General features: G+C 43.1%; 1 protein-coding gene across 5 annotated transcripts in view; it reads left to right on the forward strand.

Annotated features, from left to right (window-relative positions):
- Window positions 1–16,756, forward strand: part of LOC125448084 (transcription factor COE2) — a 246,260-nt gene that overhangs the window by 9,690 nt on the left and 219,814 nt on the right. For all 5 annotated transcript variants that reach the window (XM_048523092.2, XM_059641079.1, XM_048523091.2 and 2 more), the window contains 3 exons: window positions 405–468; window positions 4,446–4,501; window positions 7,993–8,066. In XM_048523092.2, the coding sequence (XP_048379049.1) occupies window positions 405–468; window positions 4,446–4,501; window positions 7,993–8,066 (194 nt within the window). The remainder of the gene's footprint in view (window positions 1–404; window positions 469–4,445; window positions 4,502–7,992; window positions 8,067–16,756) is intronic.

Here is a 16,756-nt window from a genome sequence, read left to right on the forward strand (position 1 = left end):
CATATATTGGGTTAAATGGGCCAAACTCTGTCCTGTGATTCACAATTGCAGAGTATTTTCACCAACTTTAGCGGATAACCGCCGCTGCTCATCCTGGTCAGTTTAGCGTCTGTTTAAAGCCCATTTAAAAGGATGACAATTTCCGATTAATACCATCACTCACCAGCTTCGCCAGAATTTGAAATGCTTTATGTTGATTCCCAGGGTCCCGGCTTTTCCACGGAGGAGATGGTGATGGTCATGTGTTGTTGCACTCAATGGTTTAGACTCAGTCGACTTTCGGTCTTTAATCTTGCAAGTGCTGCCCATTGATTATCCTTGCAACTGAGACAACGGTTTCCGTTCAAAACATGACAGACCAAGGAGGGATGAATATCTAAGTAACGTTAAATCTATTTTTTCAGGAACCGGGAAACGATAAAACTAACAACGGGACACATTACAAGCTGCAGCTACTCTACAGCAATGGTAAGTCAGCCCCGAAAATCATGCGATCGGCCAGCGCAATCTGTCCCTTTAAAATATCTGGGGTAACTGCTTGAATTTGCGCTGAATTGCTTCCAACGCAATTCTGAGGGCGACCGGTAAAGAGCGAACTGAAGAAAATGAAACAATCCGGTTAAGCGCGGGCTGCAGCTCCCAGAAATTGCACAGCTTGTTAACATAAGTTATTTCAAAACATACAACTCAAATTATTTCTAACTCTGTCCAATCATTCAGTTGAATGTACATTTAGTGTCACTGCAGCGATTGGCCGAGCGAAATTTAAATTCGTTCAAAACCGACTTACTCGCACATAGTTAAAATCGATTCCAACTTTGCGTGGACAGGGAAGTTTTCGAAATGCTAACAACCATTCGTCCATTAATAAAACAAATGGCGGGAGGTCCCCTTTGCTTCACGTGCACAGATTGAAAGAGATTACAATTTCCTTACAACACAGAGCGCCTGAGAAACGGACTGCAAAAAAAATCAGGGGCACTCGTCAATCTATCAGAATAACTCTTTCTTAGCACGGTATATTCAAAACTATATAACATTGTGGCTTCCTCTACATTGGGGAAACCAAGCGGAGGCTTGGGGACCGCTTTGCAGAATACCCACACTCGGTTCGCAATAAACAACTGCACCTCCCAGTCGCGAACCATTTTAACTCGCCCTCCCATTCTTTAGAAGACATGTCCATCATGGGCCTCCTGCAGTGCCACAATGATGCCACCCGAAGGTTGCAGGAACAGCAACTCATATTCCGCTTGGGAACCCTGCAGCCCAATGGTATCAATGTGGACTTCACCAGCTTCAAAATCTCCCCTTCCCCCACTGCATCCCAAAACCAGCCCAGTTCTTCCCCTCCCCCCACTGCATCACAAAACCAGCCCAGCTCGTCCCTGCCTCCTTAACCTGTTCTTCCTCTCACCTATCCCCTCCTCCCACCTCAAGCTGCACCTCCATCTCCTACCTACTAACCTCATCCCCCCTCCTTGACCTGTCTGTCCTCCCCGGACTGACCTATCCCCTCCCTACCTCCCCACCTGTACTCTCCTCTCCACCTATCTTCTTTTCTCTCCATCTTCGGTCCGCCTCCCCCTCTCTCCCTATTTATTCCAGAACCCTCTCCCCTATCCCCCTCTCTGATGAAGGGTCTAGGCCCGAAGCATCAGCCTTTGTGCTCCTGAGATGCTGCTTGGCCTGCTGTGTTCATCCAGCTCCACACTTTGCTATCTGTGATAAATAACAATGCTTGTTTCAGCCATCTTTTTTTTCCAACGAAGACTCTATCTCGTAAGTTAGACAAAGGACAGCCAGTGGACATGACCTATGTAGATTTCTAAAAGACCTTTCACAAGGTGCCACAAAGACGGCTGTGAAATAAGATAAGAGCCTATGGTGATAAAAACCAAAAGAACCTATGATGCCCAGGGTAAGACACAGATATGGATGGAGGACTGGCTGACTGGCAGAAGGCAGGCAGTTGGGATAAAGGGATCTTTTTTCAGGATAGCAGCCAGTGACCAATGGAATTCCTCAGGGGTCAGTGTTGGGATCACAATTTTCATATTAAAGATTTGGAGAGGGAACTGAGGGCATTGTTGCTAAACCTGCAGATAGGTGGAGGAATAGGGAGTACTGAGTGTGCAGGAGGGTATGGAAAGATTTGGTTCAGAGATAGTAGGAACTGCCGATGCTGGAGAATCTGAGATAACAAGGTGTAGAGCTGGATGAACACAGCAGGGCCACGCAGCATCAGAAGAGCAGGAAACGTCAGCCTTCCTGCTCCTCTGAAGCTGCTTGGCCTCCTGTGTTCATCCAGCTCTACGCCTTTGTATCTCTGTGGAAAGACTTGGACAGGCTAGGAGAGTAAGTAAAATAGTGGGAGAGGGAATACATGTGGGAAAGTGTGAGGTCATGTGAGAAGAATACAGGCAAAGACTATTTTCTAAATGGGAAAAGGCTTTGCAAATCTGAAGCACGAAGGGGCTTGGGAGTCCTCATTCAGGATTGTCTGAAAGTTAACATGCAAGTTCAATTGGCAGTTAGAAGGCAAATGCGGTGTTGGCATTCATTTTGAGAGAGCCAGAATACAACGCCAGGGATGTACTGCTGAAGCTGTATAAGGCTCAGAACAGACTGCATTTTGAATATTGAGAGCACTTTTGGGACCGGTCTCTAAGAAAGGATGTGCTGGCCCCAGGAAGGAGCCCAGAGGAGGTTCACAAGAATGATCTCAAAAATGTAGAGGAGTTTGTTGTGTTAGGAATGTTTGAGGACTAGTTCTGTACTTGATGAGTTTAGAAGGATGGTGGGGAGGGGATGGAAGGCCTGGATAGAGTGCACATGGAGAAGATGTTGCCACTAATGGGAAAGACTGAGATGCCTCAGTGTGACAGGATAATCCTTTTGAACTGAGATAAGGAGGAATTTCTTCAGCCAGAAGGTGGTAACTCTGTAGAATTCATTGCTGCAGTTGGCTGTGGGATACAGACAGGTAGGTTCTTGGTTAATAAAGAAATCAAAGGATACTGAGAGAAAGCAGAATGGGGTTGAGAAAGAGAGATAATGGGAACTGCAGATGCTGGAGAATTCCAAGTTAATAAAATGTGAGGCTGGATGAACACAGCAGGCCAAGCAGCATCTCAGGAGCACAAAGGCTGATGCTTTGGGCCTAGACCCTTCATCAGAGAGGGGGATAGGGGAGAGGGTTCTGGAATAAATAGGGAGAGAGGGGGAGGCGGACCGAAGGTGGAGAGAAAAGAAGATAGGTGGAGAGGAGAGTACAGGTGGGGAGGTAGGGAGGGGATAGGTCAGTCCGGGGAGGACAGACAGGTCAAGGAGGGGGGATGAGGTTAGTAGGTAGGAGATGGAGGTGCAGCTTGAGGTGGGAGGAGGGGATAGGTGAGAGGAAGAACAGGTTAAGGAGGCAGGGACGAGCTGGGCTGGTTTTGTGATGCAGTGGGGGGAGGGGAAGAACTGGGCTGGTTTTGGGATGCAGTGGGGGAAGGGGAGATTTTGAAGCTGGTGAAGTCCACATTGATACCATTGGGCTGCAGGGTTCCCAAGCGGAATATGAGTTGCTGTTCCTGCAACCTTCGGGTGGCATCATTGTGCCACATTGTGGCACCTCTCCCCTATCCCCCTCTCTGATGAAGGGTCTAGGCCCGAAGCATCAGCCTTTGTGCTCCTGAGATGCTGCTTGGCCTGCTGTGTTCATCCAGCCTCACATTTTATTATCTTGGGGTTGAGAAACCATGGTCGAAGGGGTGAACAGACTTGATGGGCTGAATGGCCTGATTCTGCTCCAATATCTTATGGTCTTATGGTGTCATTTTAAATTAGTTCATCCGTTTGAAAAATCATTTTTTTCTCAATTATTAGCTTGAGGTCTTGCATTAGAAACTGCACGGCATAGGAAATGCACAATCTGGTAATTTCGTCTCTAAGAGGGCAGTGTATCTATGGAATTCTTCATTATTAGAGGGCTGTGGAGGCTGGATTATTAAGGACAGTGAAGCCCAAATTTTAGACAAACTTTGAACCAGTCAGGAAATCAAGAGTAAAAAGGTGAAAATCAAGGCCGAGAGAGTTACAAAGTGGAGTTGAGGATTATCGGATCAACCGTAATCTCATTGACTCGATGGGGTGAACGGCCTACTTCTGGTCCTCCAGCCACTGACTACAGCGGGCAGCATCATTGAACAAACGAGTAACACAAGGAGTGGTGATTTTATGGAGCTCTGGCTCACGCAAACATTGATCATGGTCGTGGAAAAGAAAATGGCGGTTAAACCACTGGCGGTTTCTCGAGATAAGGTTGAACTCTCTGCGATTATCCGCTACAATGAACACATAGGAGTGATAACACTGCAACCTGTTTTCTGGCTTGTTAATTGTAAATGCATTAAGAAAAGCATAAGTTTTCTTGTTGCTGACTTGTTGCTTTTGCACAGGTATGCGGACTGAACAAGACCTGTACGTACGACTCATCGATTCAGTGACCAAGCAGGTACAGAAATTGTTTGCCCTTTCCCCAATATCATCAATGACAAACAGCATTGCAGAAAACCCGCCAAATTCTTCCGAGATCACTGTTCTGAAAGCAACTTGAATGAAGGTGATCAGAGATAATGGGAACTGCAGATGCTCGAGAATCCAAGATAATAAAGTGTGGAGCTGGATAATGAAAGTGACATGGAAGGTCAGCGGTGTAAGGCCGTGTCTAACCATTTGTCATGATTAAGGTAACGATTATCACAGCATTATGCAGATCTCATGAATCACACGTGTGCAGCAGAAGTTCTTACCCATTGAGTGTTGTCATGCAAAGCCAGAACATCAAGCTTAGCCCTGTACTCAAATCAGGCGAAAGATGGCAGACACTGGAAATCTGAGATAATCAGAGAATGCTGGAGAAACTCGGCAGGTCTGGCTGCGTCGGTGAAAGGAGTAACAGAGTTCACGCTTTCAGCTCAGAAAGACTCTCAAGTATAAGTACCGGACTCATCTGGTGTGAGGGATAAATTCTGGAGAAGAAAATGCTGGACTCGAAATGTTAACTCTGTTTCTCTCTCCACAGATGCTGCCATACCCGCTGAGTTTCTCCAGCATTCTCTGTGTTTGTTTCAACTCAAAACATCCCAGTGACAGTCTAACTTTCTATTAAATCAACATTTCACTTTCTTCCATAATGAATCCATATCCCGACAACAACAGGGTTCTGGATGACTAGTCCCGTGATATTTCCACTACACCGCTACCTCCGCACTTAGTTGACGGTCCAGGCTTACGCTCAGGAAAGGTAATGAAGGAAACAGTTATCAGCAGGTACAGAACTGCACACCAATTGTAGATCCCATTTGGAAAAGATAGAATAAACCTCGGGGACAGGATATTGTCCATTGTAACATCCAAGCAGCATCAAGGATTAGTCGTACCAAATAAGTGTTCTGACCTGGCAAATATGGTTTGGTGAACTGGAAATTACCAACATCCTAACAAAGGCAAAAATATTTGGATGGAGGAAATCTGAAATAAAAACAAAAAACTGGAAGTTCTTAGCAGGCCACGAGAGAAAAATAAAGACAATATTTCAGAGTGATGACCTTTCACCAGAACCACAAATACGTATTTCATTTATGATATACATTGCACTGATAGTTGCTCAGCATCAATTTCATGGTAATTTGTGTGAAGTAATATAAGTGATCCAAATATAGTAAGTCTTAACTTGTTCATTTATTTGTTGAGTTTTTGGGCAGAAGGAACGGAAAGCATGTCCATTTTCACCCATGTCAGGTAAATGTCAATCAAATCTTCACCCAGAGAGTGGTGGATAAATGGAATGCTCTGCCCCAGAAGGCAGTGGAGGCCAACTCACTGGATACTTTCAAGAAAGAGATGGATAGAGCTCTTAAAGATCATGGAATCAAGGGTTATGGGGATAAGACAGGAACAGGATACTGACTGTGGATGTTCAGCCATGATCACAATGAATGGTGCCACTGGCTCAAAGGGCCGAATGGCCTAATCTGTATTTATTGTCCATAAATACAGAAAGCTTTACCACAAAGATTCCCTCTCCTCTGCACCAACAATGCCAAATTTGCTGAGCACAAATCCTCCCCAGGACCCAGACGTGCCTGGAGCGACTCTGAGTCAGTTTACACTTTATGAGGTCGGCTCACATTCATGAGGAACTGGGTTGCTACTCCCCCAAAATGTGTTACACTAGACAGCCTAACAGCCAACAATTAGAAGAAATCTTATTTCACTTGAGGATGATCATAGCCGACAGCAAAAGGAAATTTTCATCCCATCAGTCTGGGCCAAATTGAAACCCTGATCTCAGAGGTGAAAGGATAGGTTCTAACTCACTGCACCAGCTAGTTCCTTCAGTGTTTAATACATTTAACAGCTGTGCACATTATTCCTTGACATCAACCAAGAAAAAGTTCTGCCAGGCTGTTCAAGAGAACTATGTCAAGTGTAAACTATTCATCGATATGTTTACTCAAATTCAAATCAGTATCTAATTTTCACTTTATTAAGAGCACATATCTAAGTGGTTGCATTGTTACTTTATAAGCATTACGGAGGGATGGTTGACACCTCTCTGATAATTAAAATCAAAACACCCAGAGAAGCTTGCTTTGCCTTGTAATCTGTGAAAGGAAGTGTGAAAAATAGTACAACCTGCCTCTCACCCCCAATCTGTTAGAAAGGAGTGGTTAAATGAAAAAAATCCCTGATACTCACTTTATAAACAACAAGTAACAATTTACTTATCTGACCCTAACAGTGAACAAATGAACAGAACTACTAACAAACTGAACAATCCCCCCTTAACTGCTAACTATTCCCGAATAAAACAAAATTCTAATGGTATGCTGTTCCAAAAAGCACAAGTCCCACTTGCATAAACCAAAGTAATAAGATAAATTAAATTGGAACGTAGTCTTTCAAAATTACAGCCAGGAAATGTTTTCTCGAATATTCTTTGCTTTCTTGCTGTTTTCAATTCAGGAATGGCTTTTTTCATCGAATTTTTGTATCAGAAATATTAGCAAAGAGTGCCTTAGTACTATTATTTAGATGAGAGCTGAGGAATTTCTGTGAAAGCCAGTGAGTTTCTCTTCGGATGGCAGTTCGCTCTCATACCAACCTTCAAATGTCCTCTTCTTTTATACTCTTGGTGACCTGTAATTTCTTACAATGGGATTGGTTCTAGGTTGTCAAAACAATCAGATTTAAGTTTAATTGGTTTTGATATCTAGGGCCTGGTTTAAATTAATTGGCTAAATTCAAAAATCTGCTGTCTTGTTTAAAATGCTGCTTTGCCTGCTAACAGTGTAGCTGTTTTGATATAACATTTCAATTTCAAGAACTCTATGCGCATTTGCCACTGCGTGCAGACATTTTTTTTAAATCTCCAAGCCTAAAACACATCATCTTTTAAAGGAACCATGCACTCTTTCTCCCATATTATTTTACCAACATCAAATACTCTACCCAACTTCGCAACACAAGCCATGGGTCAGACCAAGTTAGGTCCCGAACTAATTGGAAAGACGCCGTTGGCAGCAAGAGGCCACAAAGGTAGGCAATCATGATTTGGCCAGCTATCAAGATACTTAACTTCAAAGGATGCTCACAAAGTTGAACCACTTCTTTGGAAAAGTGAATTCAAATGTTAAAGAAGAAAAGAGAATTGCCAAATCTTTTAACTGCTGTGAAAACTCAAATATCAGGGCCGGGTTTTGTGGAATAATACCAAAGGATAATTGTAAGTGTGAAAAAAATGATTAGTAAGACGCTGACTAACAGACATGATGAGACGTTTGTCTGGGGAGTGAAAGACTTGAAGTATCTATTGAGAGATTGGTTTGATGGACATGCTGGTTTCATGATATTAAGCCCAAACAATTTTTCTTCTTCCAAATTTTCTTCACGTTCTAAATGTTTTAGAGGTTATCAACCATATTCTAATTTCCATTGCAGCCAATTGTCTACGAGGGTCAAAACAAAAACCCAGAAATGTGCCGGGTACTTCTCACACATGAAGTGATGTGCAGGTAAGGAAAAATCATTGGCAAACTAGCCATGCTTGCCTTGTACTTCAGTTGAAGCATGGTTATAAACTTACCCCTGTAATGTGGAATGAATCTGGATCAATTCTAGAGACACAAACATCACAATGAATGTTGGCATCCAGCTGTTTTATTGCATTGAATCTGCCTTGCAAATAGTTCAACATTGTGGACCAATTACATTGCTGTTAAATTGAAAGCCTGATTGAAAGACAAAAAACTTTTAAAACAATCTGAGCTTGTTGTTTCTGCTATATGTGTTTTAAGGCTGATTTATTAAAGTGAGGGGAGGTCATTCATAGAATCCCCACAGTGTGGAAACAGGCCCTTCGGCCTAACAAGTCCACATTGACCCTCAGAGCATCCCACCCAGACCCATCCCCCTATAACTCACCTAACATCCCTGAACACTATGGGCAATTTAGCATGGCCAATCCACCTAGCCTGCACATCTTTGGATTGTGGAAGGAAACTGGAACACCTGGAGGAAACCCATCCAGACACAGGAGATTGTGAAAACTCCACACAGACAATTGCTTGAGGGTGGAATTGAACCCTGGTCCCTGGTGCTGTGAGGCAGCAGTGCTAACCACTGAGCCACCGTGTCACCGTGCCACCATCTCAGAACTCAAAGGAGAATATGGCAATATTCTACAATGGACTTTGCAATTCATGATCCTATAGTCCAACTGGATTACTGCTAGTGCATCAGCAAAGTAAAAGCTGGAGCAGAACGACATTGATGTATTTGATTGTTTTCCTGGAGTTATTTTAACCATTGTTTCAGTATCGACTATAATGTGAAGCTGACACCCAATCTGATCCTGTCAGGTCCTGCTAAGAGGGCAACATCAAAATGATGTCACAATTCCACCTTCGCTAATCTAGAAAGAAAGATTGTTGTAGAGCACCATTTCAACAACATCGTGAAGTGATTTCAGAACTAACTTCCAATTCTGTAGAACATCACCACAATGGTCTGTCTTACAGATAGCATCATCATCTATTGTTCAAGTACCCCGTACGCAGGGACAGTGTAAACATGTAAAGCTCTTAAACTTTCCTTTGTCATTCTACTAATTTTCAGAGCTGAAGCTTTGGTGCATCAATGTGGGCACTATCACACTGGCATTAGTCCTCCAATCTACTGAGAAAGCAAACTACCTTGGGTTCCTGCTCCCAATCACTTTCTATTAAAGTCTGCTGAATGTGCACATGTATACGTGTTCTAGGGTTGTTCAGTGGAGAATCAGGCTTGGTTGTAATGGGTGCTGTCAATAGATCTGTTAACAAAGATAGTTTAGTTTCGCATTAGAAGCGCAAACATTTGGGTGAGACAACACAGGTACAGAAAGGCACACCTCTTCTCTACAGCAACACTGGGAGAAAACTTCAGAAAAGCAAGTACAAAAATCAAAGCATACTCTTGGAATGAAGAAAACACAAGTGAATACATCTCCACCTTAATCCGCACCCATACACCACGTCACATTGTGAAAATCAAAAATTATAATTCACAGGTGCAAAACAGCACGTAATGATGGTAGGCTGTGTTACAGAATTCATCTGTGGCATATCATTGCCAGTCAGGTGTTACACAATGAAAGAACAAACAGAGCAATGTCTATTCTCCAGGGAAGGACCTGTATCAGGTGCTGTGAGACCGACTGGTGTCTAAAATTCACATGCAGTTTGGATCCAAGATGATCTTTCACAGAGCTTTCACTTCCCCATGTGTCAGAAGGGTCAGTTTCAGTTTTACCATACAAGGTGCAATACATTTCTCAGGCGTGTCCCCAACACACTGGTCACTTGTTTGTATTCATTCATGGGATTTGACTGTCCCTGACTAGCTATCATTTATTGCACATCTCTAATAGCCCAGAGGGCAGTTAACAGTCAGGCATATTGCTGTGAATATGGAGTCACATGTAGGCCAAACCAGGGTAGGATGGTAGATTTCCAACCATGGAGGACAATAATGAACCAGTTTTGCAGACAGGGCTTATATGGTTACCGTTAGACTATCTTCTTTATTTGAGATTTTTACCATCTACACTTCACCATCTGCCACAATGGTTTTTGAACCCATTACATTAGCCTGAGGTCTGGTTTGCTTGCCACTGCCATTAACATGGTACCACCTCTTCCACCATTCATCATCTAAAAGTTCTGTGGAATCCTTCTGGCAAATCTTCACTGCAAAGTACTTTATTGCTGCCCAGGGGTGCTGTGCTCGGATTCTTATGTTTTGAGTTACGAACGTTGGGTGTAAGTATCTTTCCATGGTTCCGGGCAGTGTCTGGCTGGCACTCCTGTGCTGAAGTAGTGCTGCATTGTTAGGGCTGTCGTCTCTCAGATGAAATGTTGACACAAATCCCTGTCTGCTTCGTACAATCGTACAGATGAAATGATGAATCTCCCACAACATGATTTAAAGAGCAGCAATGTATTCTTTTGGTACAGTGGCCAATATTCTTACCTGAACTGGCATCATCAAAGCTTAATGTGGAGTCTTGCTGATTGTAGTGTGAGAATCGTCAAGGTCTACAGCATAGAATAAAGGTCCTTTGGCCCATGGTTTAAAGATGAAGCACTGTCAGAAGCATGTTAAGATAGTTCTGAGTGATATGATAAGGAGGTACAGAAGATCCTCTGATTTTGTTTTTTTAAACAAGTAATAGTAAGTACTATTTGATTTGCACTGAAAATGAAGTAGTCGGGACTAAGAAATGGCAATAAGCTTGAGTCTCAGGCCATTGCATATTGGTTTCGGCGGCTGAACCTTCAAAAAGGGGCCGACTTGGAACAAAATTTCCACCCAAAATAGGCGAGAGCTTCCTTCACATATTTAAAGCAGGAAAGAAGATTGTGCCAGTTTCAGGCCTGCAGTCTGTTTGGTCTCAGAATCTGCATCAAACCCAAAGAAATCTGGTGGGAAGGGAGGCTTTGGATGCCCTGTAGGTAGAGGGGACTTTATGGGGTTCTCAGAACCTTCACTTAAGTATTTCAGCCCACTCATGGAACTTTTTTTAAATTCAGGGCTGAATTATAGCGTTTATGTAAATTTATCTTCATTGTACCCAACTTCTATTTATTGACACTAGAGAATTGGCTATCAGTGACATTCCAATTTTATGTGCTGAAATGGAAGGTGAAGAGTGGCGTCAGGTTGTGCAGGCTGTTTGAGAGACATGCTGAGGTGTTTTGTGAGCACGCCTCCTTAACTTGGCAGATGGGTTCAAAGGGCTTTAGGAGCAGATGCCTAATGCTAATACAATAAATTGTGTATATGCCTGGCCTACCATTTTGCTGGAAGATTCTTCAGCAGCATCCCCCTTTGAACTATTTCTTACTTGGCACTGCAAGATGCAAGGCACTTAGATGCTGATGGAGCACTTGCATTAGATGTGTGACCACAAATATCAAGATGCTGCCTGCGATTTCTACAGACTTGTGTGGAAAAGTTCATGATATTTCTATGTTCAGGATTGTAGGTTAGCAAAGAGTTAGCTGCTAATCTGTGCCATCTGCTGTCTGAGGATGTGGAACACAGCTTGAATATACGTTGCCCTGATCAGAAAAGGTCTGCTGGGATCTGAAACCTGGCTGCACCTTCTTCTGGACAAGGCTGTCTTGTGCATTGTATTGGGGAACAGCAGAGAGAACAATCCTCCTTAGAATAAAAGATGATTTCATGCAATGCATTTGGATCTAAAAATGCCAATGTATCAGAGTCAAACAAAATGGAGGTACAAAGCATCATATACAGCACTGTATCATACTAGATACCATAAAACGATCAGATCAGCTGCTGAACAGTGTTCTGGTCCCACATCCAAGGATGTTTGGTTCACACTGAGAGTCTCGTGCAGAGGTGGAAACAGGTGCTTTAATTAAGGTTCACTCAGAGAAGTCAAGTCTTCAGAACAAGACATGAGTGGGGAAAGACAAAAGGTGTGGATCAAGGTATCTTCCTGCAGTGAGACCAGTGATGGAGTGACTTTACAAACCACAATGTGAAGCAAGCACAGCGAAAGCAGCTGAGTGGTGAGCCTAATTCATGAAAATTTCTGGTCTTTCCAGTAAAATTAAGGTTTTCTGTCCATGTTTAGGTCTTTAGGCTTTTTCTTTTTTTCCTTCAAAGATAGCTTGTTAATACAGACAATTGTTGAAAAAAGTAATGTAATGAAGTGTAAAGAGCATGAATCCTAGATTAATTAATGATTAACTTCAAGAAAATACAAACAATGACGGCGTTTACTGCTGCCCCTTTGGAAGCTGTTGAATGCCAAGGTGACCCAAGGTGAACACATTTAAGTATTTGTGACGCAAGAAACTTCAGAAATGAGTTGAGGAGCTGCAAGCATTGCTCACATCAGGGAGGGTGTAAGTTATGTGAACATTTGGCTGCAGGCAGCAGTCACGCCCCTCAAACTAAACCCAAATATTTCTTCCACGCTCGGCCTGAAAAGATTTTTTTTGCAGAACTCGTCTAAACCACTTGATCCTCACCTTAAACTTATTCTCTCTGGTCTTAGACATGTCGACCACAGGGAAAATGTTTTTGGCCTTGTTCACAAATCAGCAGAGGCCAGCATATAAGTTCAGCAGGTAATACGGAAGGCAGATGTGATGTTGGCTTTTATTCCCAAAGAATTGGCGTATAAAATTAGGAAAACCTTGTTAAAACTATGCGAGGCACTTGTTAGACAGCACAGAGAACACTGTGAGCAGTTCTGGACCCCTTATCGAAGGAAAGGTGTACTGCCATTGGAGACAGTCTATAAAAGCGTCACTCAGTTGATCAGAACAAATTACTGCAGGGGCTGCAATCTGTAGAGCAAACAAAAAAAAGTGCTAGAAATCATGACGGGTTAGGCAGCATTCCTGGAGACACAGCAAGCCCATGTTTCAAGTGTGGGTGACTCTTCGTGAGCCCTTAGTTACATTCAAAGAAGTTTGGAGCATTTTCATTCCATTGATTTCTGAGGATGCAGGTGTTGTCTGATGAAGGAAAGATAACAAGTGTTTGCTGACTGGCGTTTAAAAGAAGGACAGGTGGTCCCATTAAAACAGAGAATATTCTGAGGGGGTTCACTGGATATATGCTGAAACAATTTCTTTTCATGGAGGGGAAAAGTGAAGGAATCTGACACTAGGAGGTACTTATCAAAACACGTGCTTCCCGTGTAAGAAAGAGTTGAGGAAGAATTTCATTGTCTCATTTCATCTTTGAAATTCTCTTCAACGGACAGCAGTGGAGCCTGAATCATTGCTTATATTCAAGGCTCAGTTGGATAGATTTTTGATTTACAAGGCAAATCAAAGGTTGAGAAGACAGACAGGAGGATGGGGTGATGGCAGCAATCAGATCAGCTTGTTACTTAAATGGCTTACTAGGTTGAAGGGGGCAAATTCTCAAAGCAACTCCTATTTCTTATCATCAACTTCTACAGTTTCAAACAAGAGATGGTCCTGGGGTGCACCACCTGTTGTCAGCAGACTCATGCAAGCACTTGGTGATCCCTTCTCCTTCTCTTTGGCCCAGTACTACTTATTCTCCTACTCATTAGGCCGTGGCAGAGAATCCCAATGGTTAGCGATTAAGTGGATATTCAACAGAAGTTGATAAAACCTTTTGTCTCTTCTTCATGACAGCCTTTTAATTTTTTTCCATCTCTAAAAATAAGTCTAATACAGAGTTATCTAAATTATCTAAATTGATTTTAGTTAACCTTTGACATGATTCTGTATGGTAGACTAATTCATAAAGTTAGATCACATGGGATTCAGGGAGCGCTTGTTGATTGGATACAAAATTGGCTTGACGGTAGGAGACGGAGGGTGTTGATGTCAGGGTGTGTTGCAGACTGGAGGTCCATGATCAGCGATGTTCCACAGAGGAAGGTGCTGGGTCCACTTTTGTTTGTCATTTATATAAATGATATGGATGAGAATTTAGGAAGAATGGTTAATAAATTTGTGGATGACACCAAAATTATTGGTATAGTAGACAGTGAGGAAAATTACCTAAGGGATCTTGTTCCACTGGGGCAAAGGACTAATACAGTCTCCATTAGAGGCCTGCATAGTGTTGTCAAACAGAAAGACCAAGTGGTCCAGGTACATTGTTCTTGGGAAGTTGCATCACAGGTCAACAGGGTGTTTAAGTTGGCTTTTAGCATGCTTGCTTTCATTGTTTAGGCTATTGAGTATGAGATGGAATATCATGAGGCTGTACAGGACATTGATGAGGCCACTATCGGAGTAGTGTGTATAGTTCTGGTCGCCCTGCTATGGGAAGCATATTATTAAATTAGAGAGGGTTCAGAAAAGATTTACCAGGATGTTGCTGAGAACGGAGGGCTTCAGTTATAGGGATAGGCTGAGACTTATTTCACTGGAGCGTAGGAGGTTGAGGGGTGACCTTACAGAAATTTGTAAAATATGAGAGGCATAGATAAAGTAAATAGCAAAAGTCTTTTCCCTAGGGCGGGGAGTTCAAGGAGTTAGAGGAGAAAAATTTAAACGGGACCGCAGGGGCAACATCTTCACACACCGGGTGGTTCGTACATGGAATGAGCTTGCTAGAGGAAGTGGTAGATGCGGGTGGAGTTGCAACAGTTAAAAGACAGTTGGATAAATGCATGAATCTTAAAGGCTTAGCGAGAGAGGGGCCAGTGATCTCATTGCTGCTTGTTGGGCCTGACTGAGGTAGAAATGATTTGGTGTGGACTTGTTGGGCCGAAGGGCCTGCTTCCTCACTGGGGGGATTCTATGCATCTATGAATGCAGCAAAGTTTGGGAAACTTGGTCAGCGTGGACGAGTTGGACCAAGAGGCCTATTTCTGTGCTGTCTGACTCTATGACTCTCTGTACACCTTATCAAATCTTTTGCATTGTTCAAGATCTCTGTCCAAATAGTCCATTACCCTTCTTTCTCGGCAAAAGAACTGAGCCTTTCAGCCTCTGCTGATATGTATGCAAATAAGTAACTACAGGCTGAATCATTTTGTTTTAAGGGGGTCCTTTCACTATTGCATGGCGGCTGTGATATTGCCTCGTCATATCTCAGTTTGGTCAAGATTCTGCAGCTCACAGACTGAGGTGTAGGAAACAGGAAGTTGACTGTCTCCCAAGGGCCACAGGCAAAGGCAAATGAAGTTGGAGGAGACCTCTGTCTTGGTGGTACGGAATGACAATGCAGGCGCAGCTGTATCAGTACTGCTCCTGAATCAAAATGGATATTGGGGGTGGTTTATTCCAACATACCAACTTGATAGAATAAGTGCAACTTTTGAAGGAAAGAATTGTTGTGATCCCAACAAGTTTGTCTCAATGAAAGGAAACAGTCATTGATTACCGTGATATGATTGCAAGTGATCATTGGAAAGAATAGCTCCATGGTGGCACGGGAAGAAACAGAATTTTGCATTGTATTTTCCTCTCTTGGAGTCATAGAATCCTACAGCATGGAAACAGGCTCTTTGGCCCAAACTGGTCCGTGCTAACCAAAATGTCCATCCATGCTAACCCCATTGCCCTGTACTTGGCTCATATCCTTCTAAACCTTTCCTATCCATGTATTTGGCCAAATTCCTTTTAAATGTTGTCAATGTACCAGCCTCAACCACTTCCACTGGCAGCTTATTCCATATGCATACCACCCTCTGTTAAAACAAAAATGACCCTCAGGTTCCCATGTATCCTTTCCCCTGTTACCTGAAACTGAAGCCCTCTAGTCCTCAGTTCCCCAACCCTGAAGAAGATCAGTGTGCCAGAAGCCTTCTTCACTGACTTATCTATCTGTGACTTCACTTTTAGAGAACCGTGCACCTAAACTCCAAGGTCCCTCAGTTCCACTATACTACTTAAGGGCCTACTATTCACCATGAAACTCCTACCTCGATTTGACTTTCCAAGATGCAATACCTCACACTTGACGATATTAAACTCCATTTTCCATTTCTCCGCTCACTTCCCCAGCTGATCAAGACCCTGCTGCAATTTCTGATAACTATTCACAATGTCCACTGACCCCTGAGGCACACCACAAGTCACAGGCCTCCAGTCTGACAAACATCCTTCCATTATTACTCTCTGTTTCCTACTATCAAGCCAATTGTGTTTCCAGTTTACCACCTCTCCCTGGATTCCATGTGATCTAATCTTCCAGAACAGATCACCATGTGCAACCTTATCAAAGGCCTAACTGAAATCCATATGGATTACATATACCGTCCTGCCCTCATCAACCTTCCTGGTCACTTCATCAAAGAACTATAACAAATTTGTGATGCACGATCTCCAACACACAAAGCTATGCTGACGACTCCTAATCAAACCCTGTCTTTCCAATTGCATGTATGTCTTATCCCGCAGAATCTTCTCAAGTTACCTACCACAGATGTTCGGCTTACTGGTCAATGGTTCCAGGTTTTTCTTTGCAACTCTTCTTGAATAAGGCCACGGGACCTCACCCGTGGCTAATGATGATGCAAATATATCACCTAGGGACCCAGCAATTTCTTCTCTAGCCTCTTGCTGGGTTCTTGTATGTATCTGGTCAGGACCACGAGATTTAGCTACCTCCTCTACTGTGATCTGGACAGTCCCCAACACATCACCACTAACTTCCCCAAGTTCCCAAGTCTTCATGTCTTTTTCCACAG

This window comes from Stegostoma tigrinum, chromosome 40, assembly GCF_030684315.1.
Source record: "Stegostoma tigrinum isolate sSteTig4 chromosome 40, sSteTig4.hap1, whole genome shotgun sequence".
In the NCBI taxonomy this organism is placed as follows: Eukaryota; Metazoa; Chordata; class Chondrichthyes; order Orectolobiformes; family Stegostomatidae; genus Stegostoma; species Stegostoma tigrinum.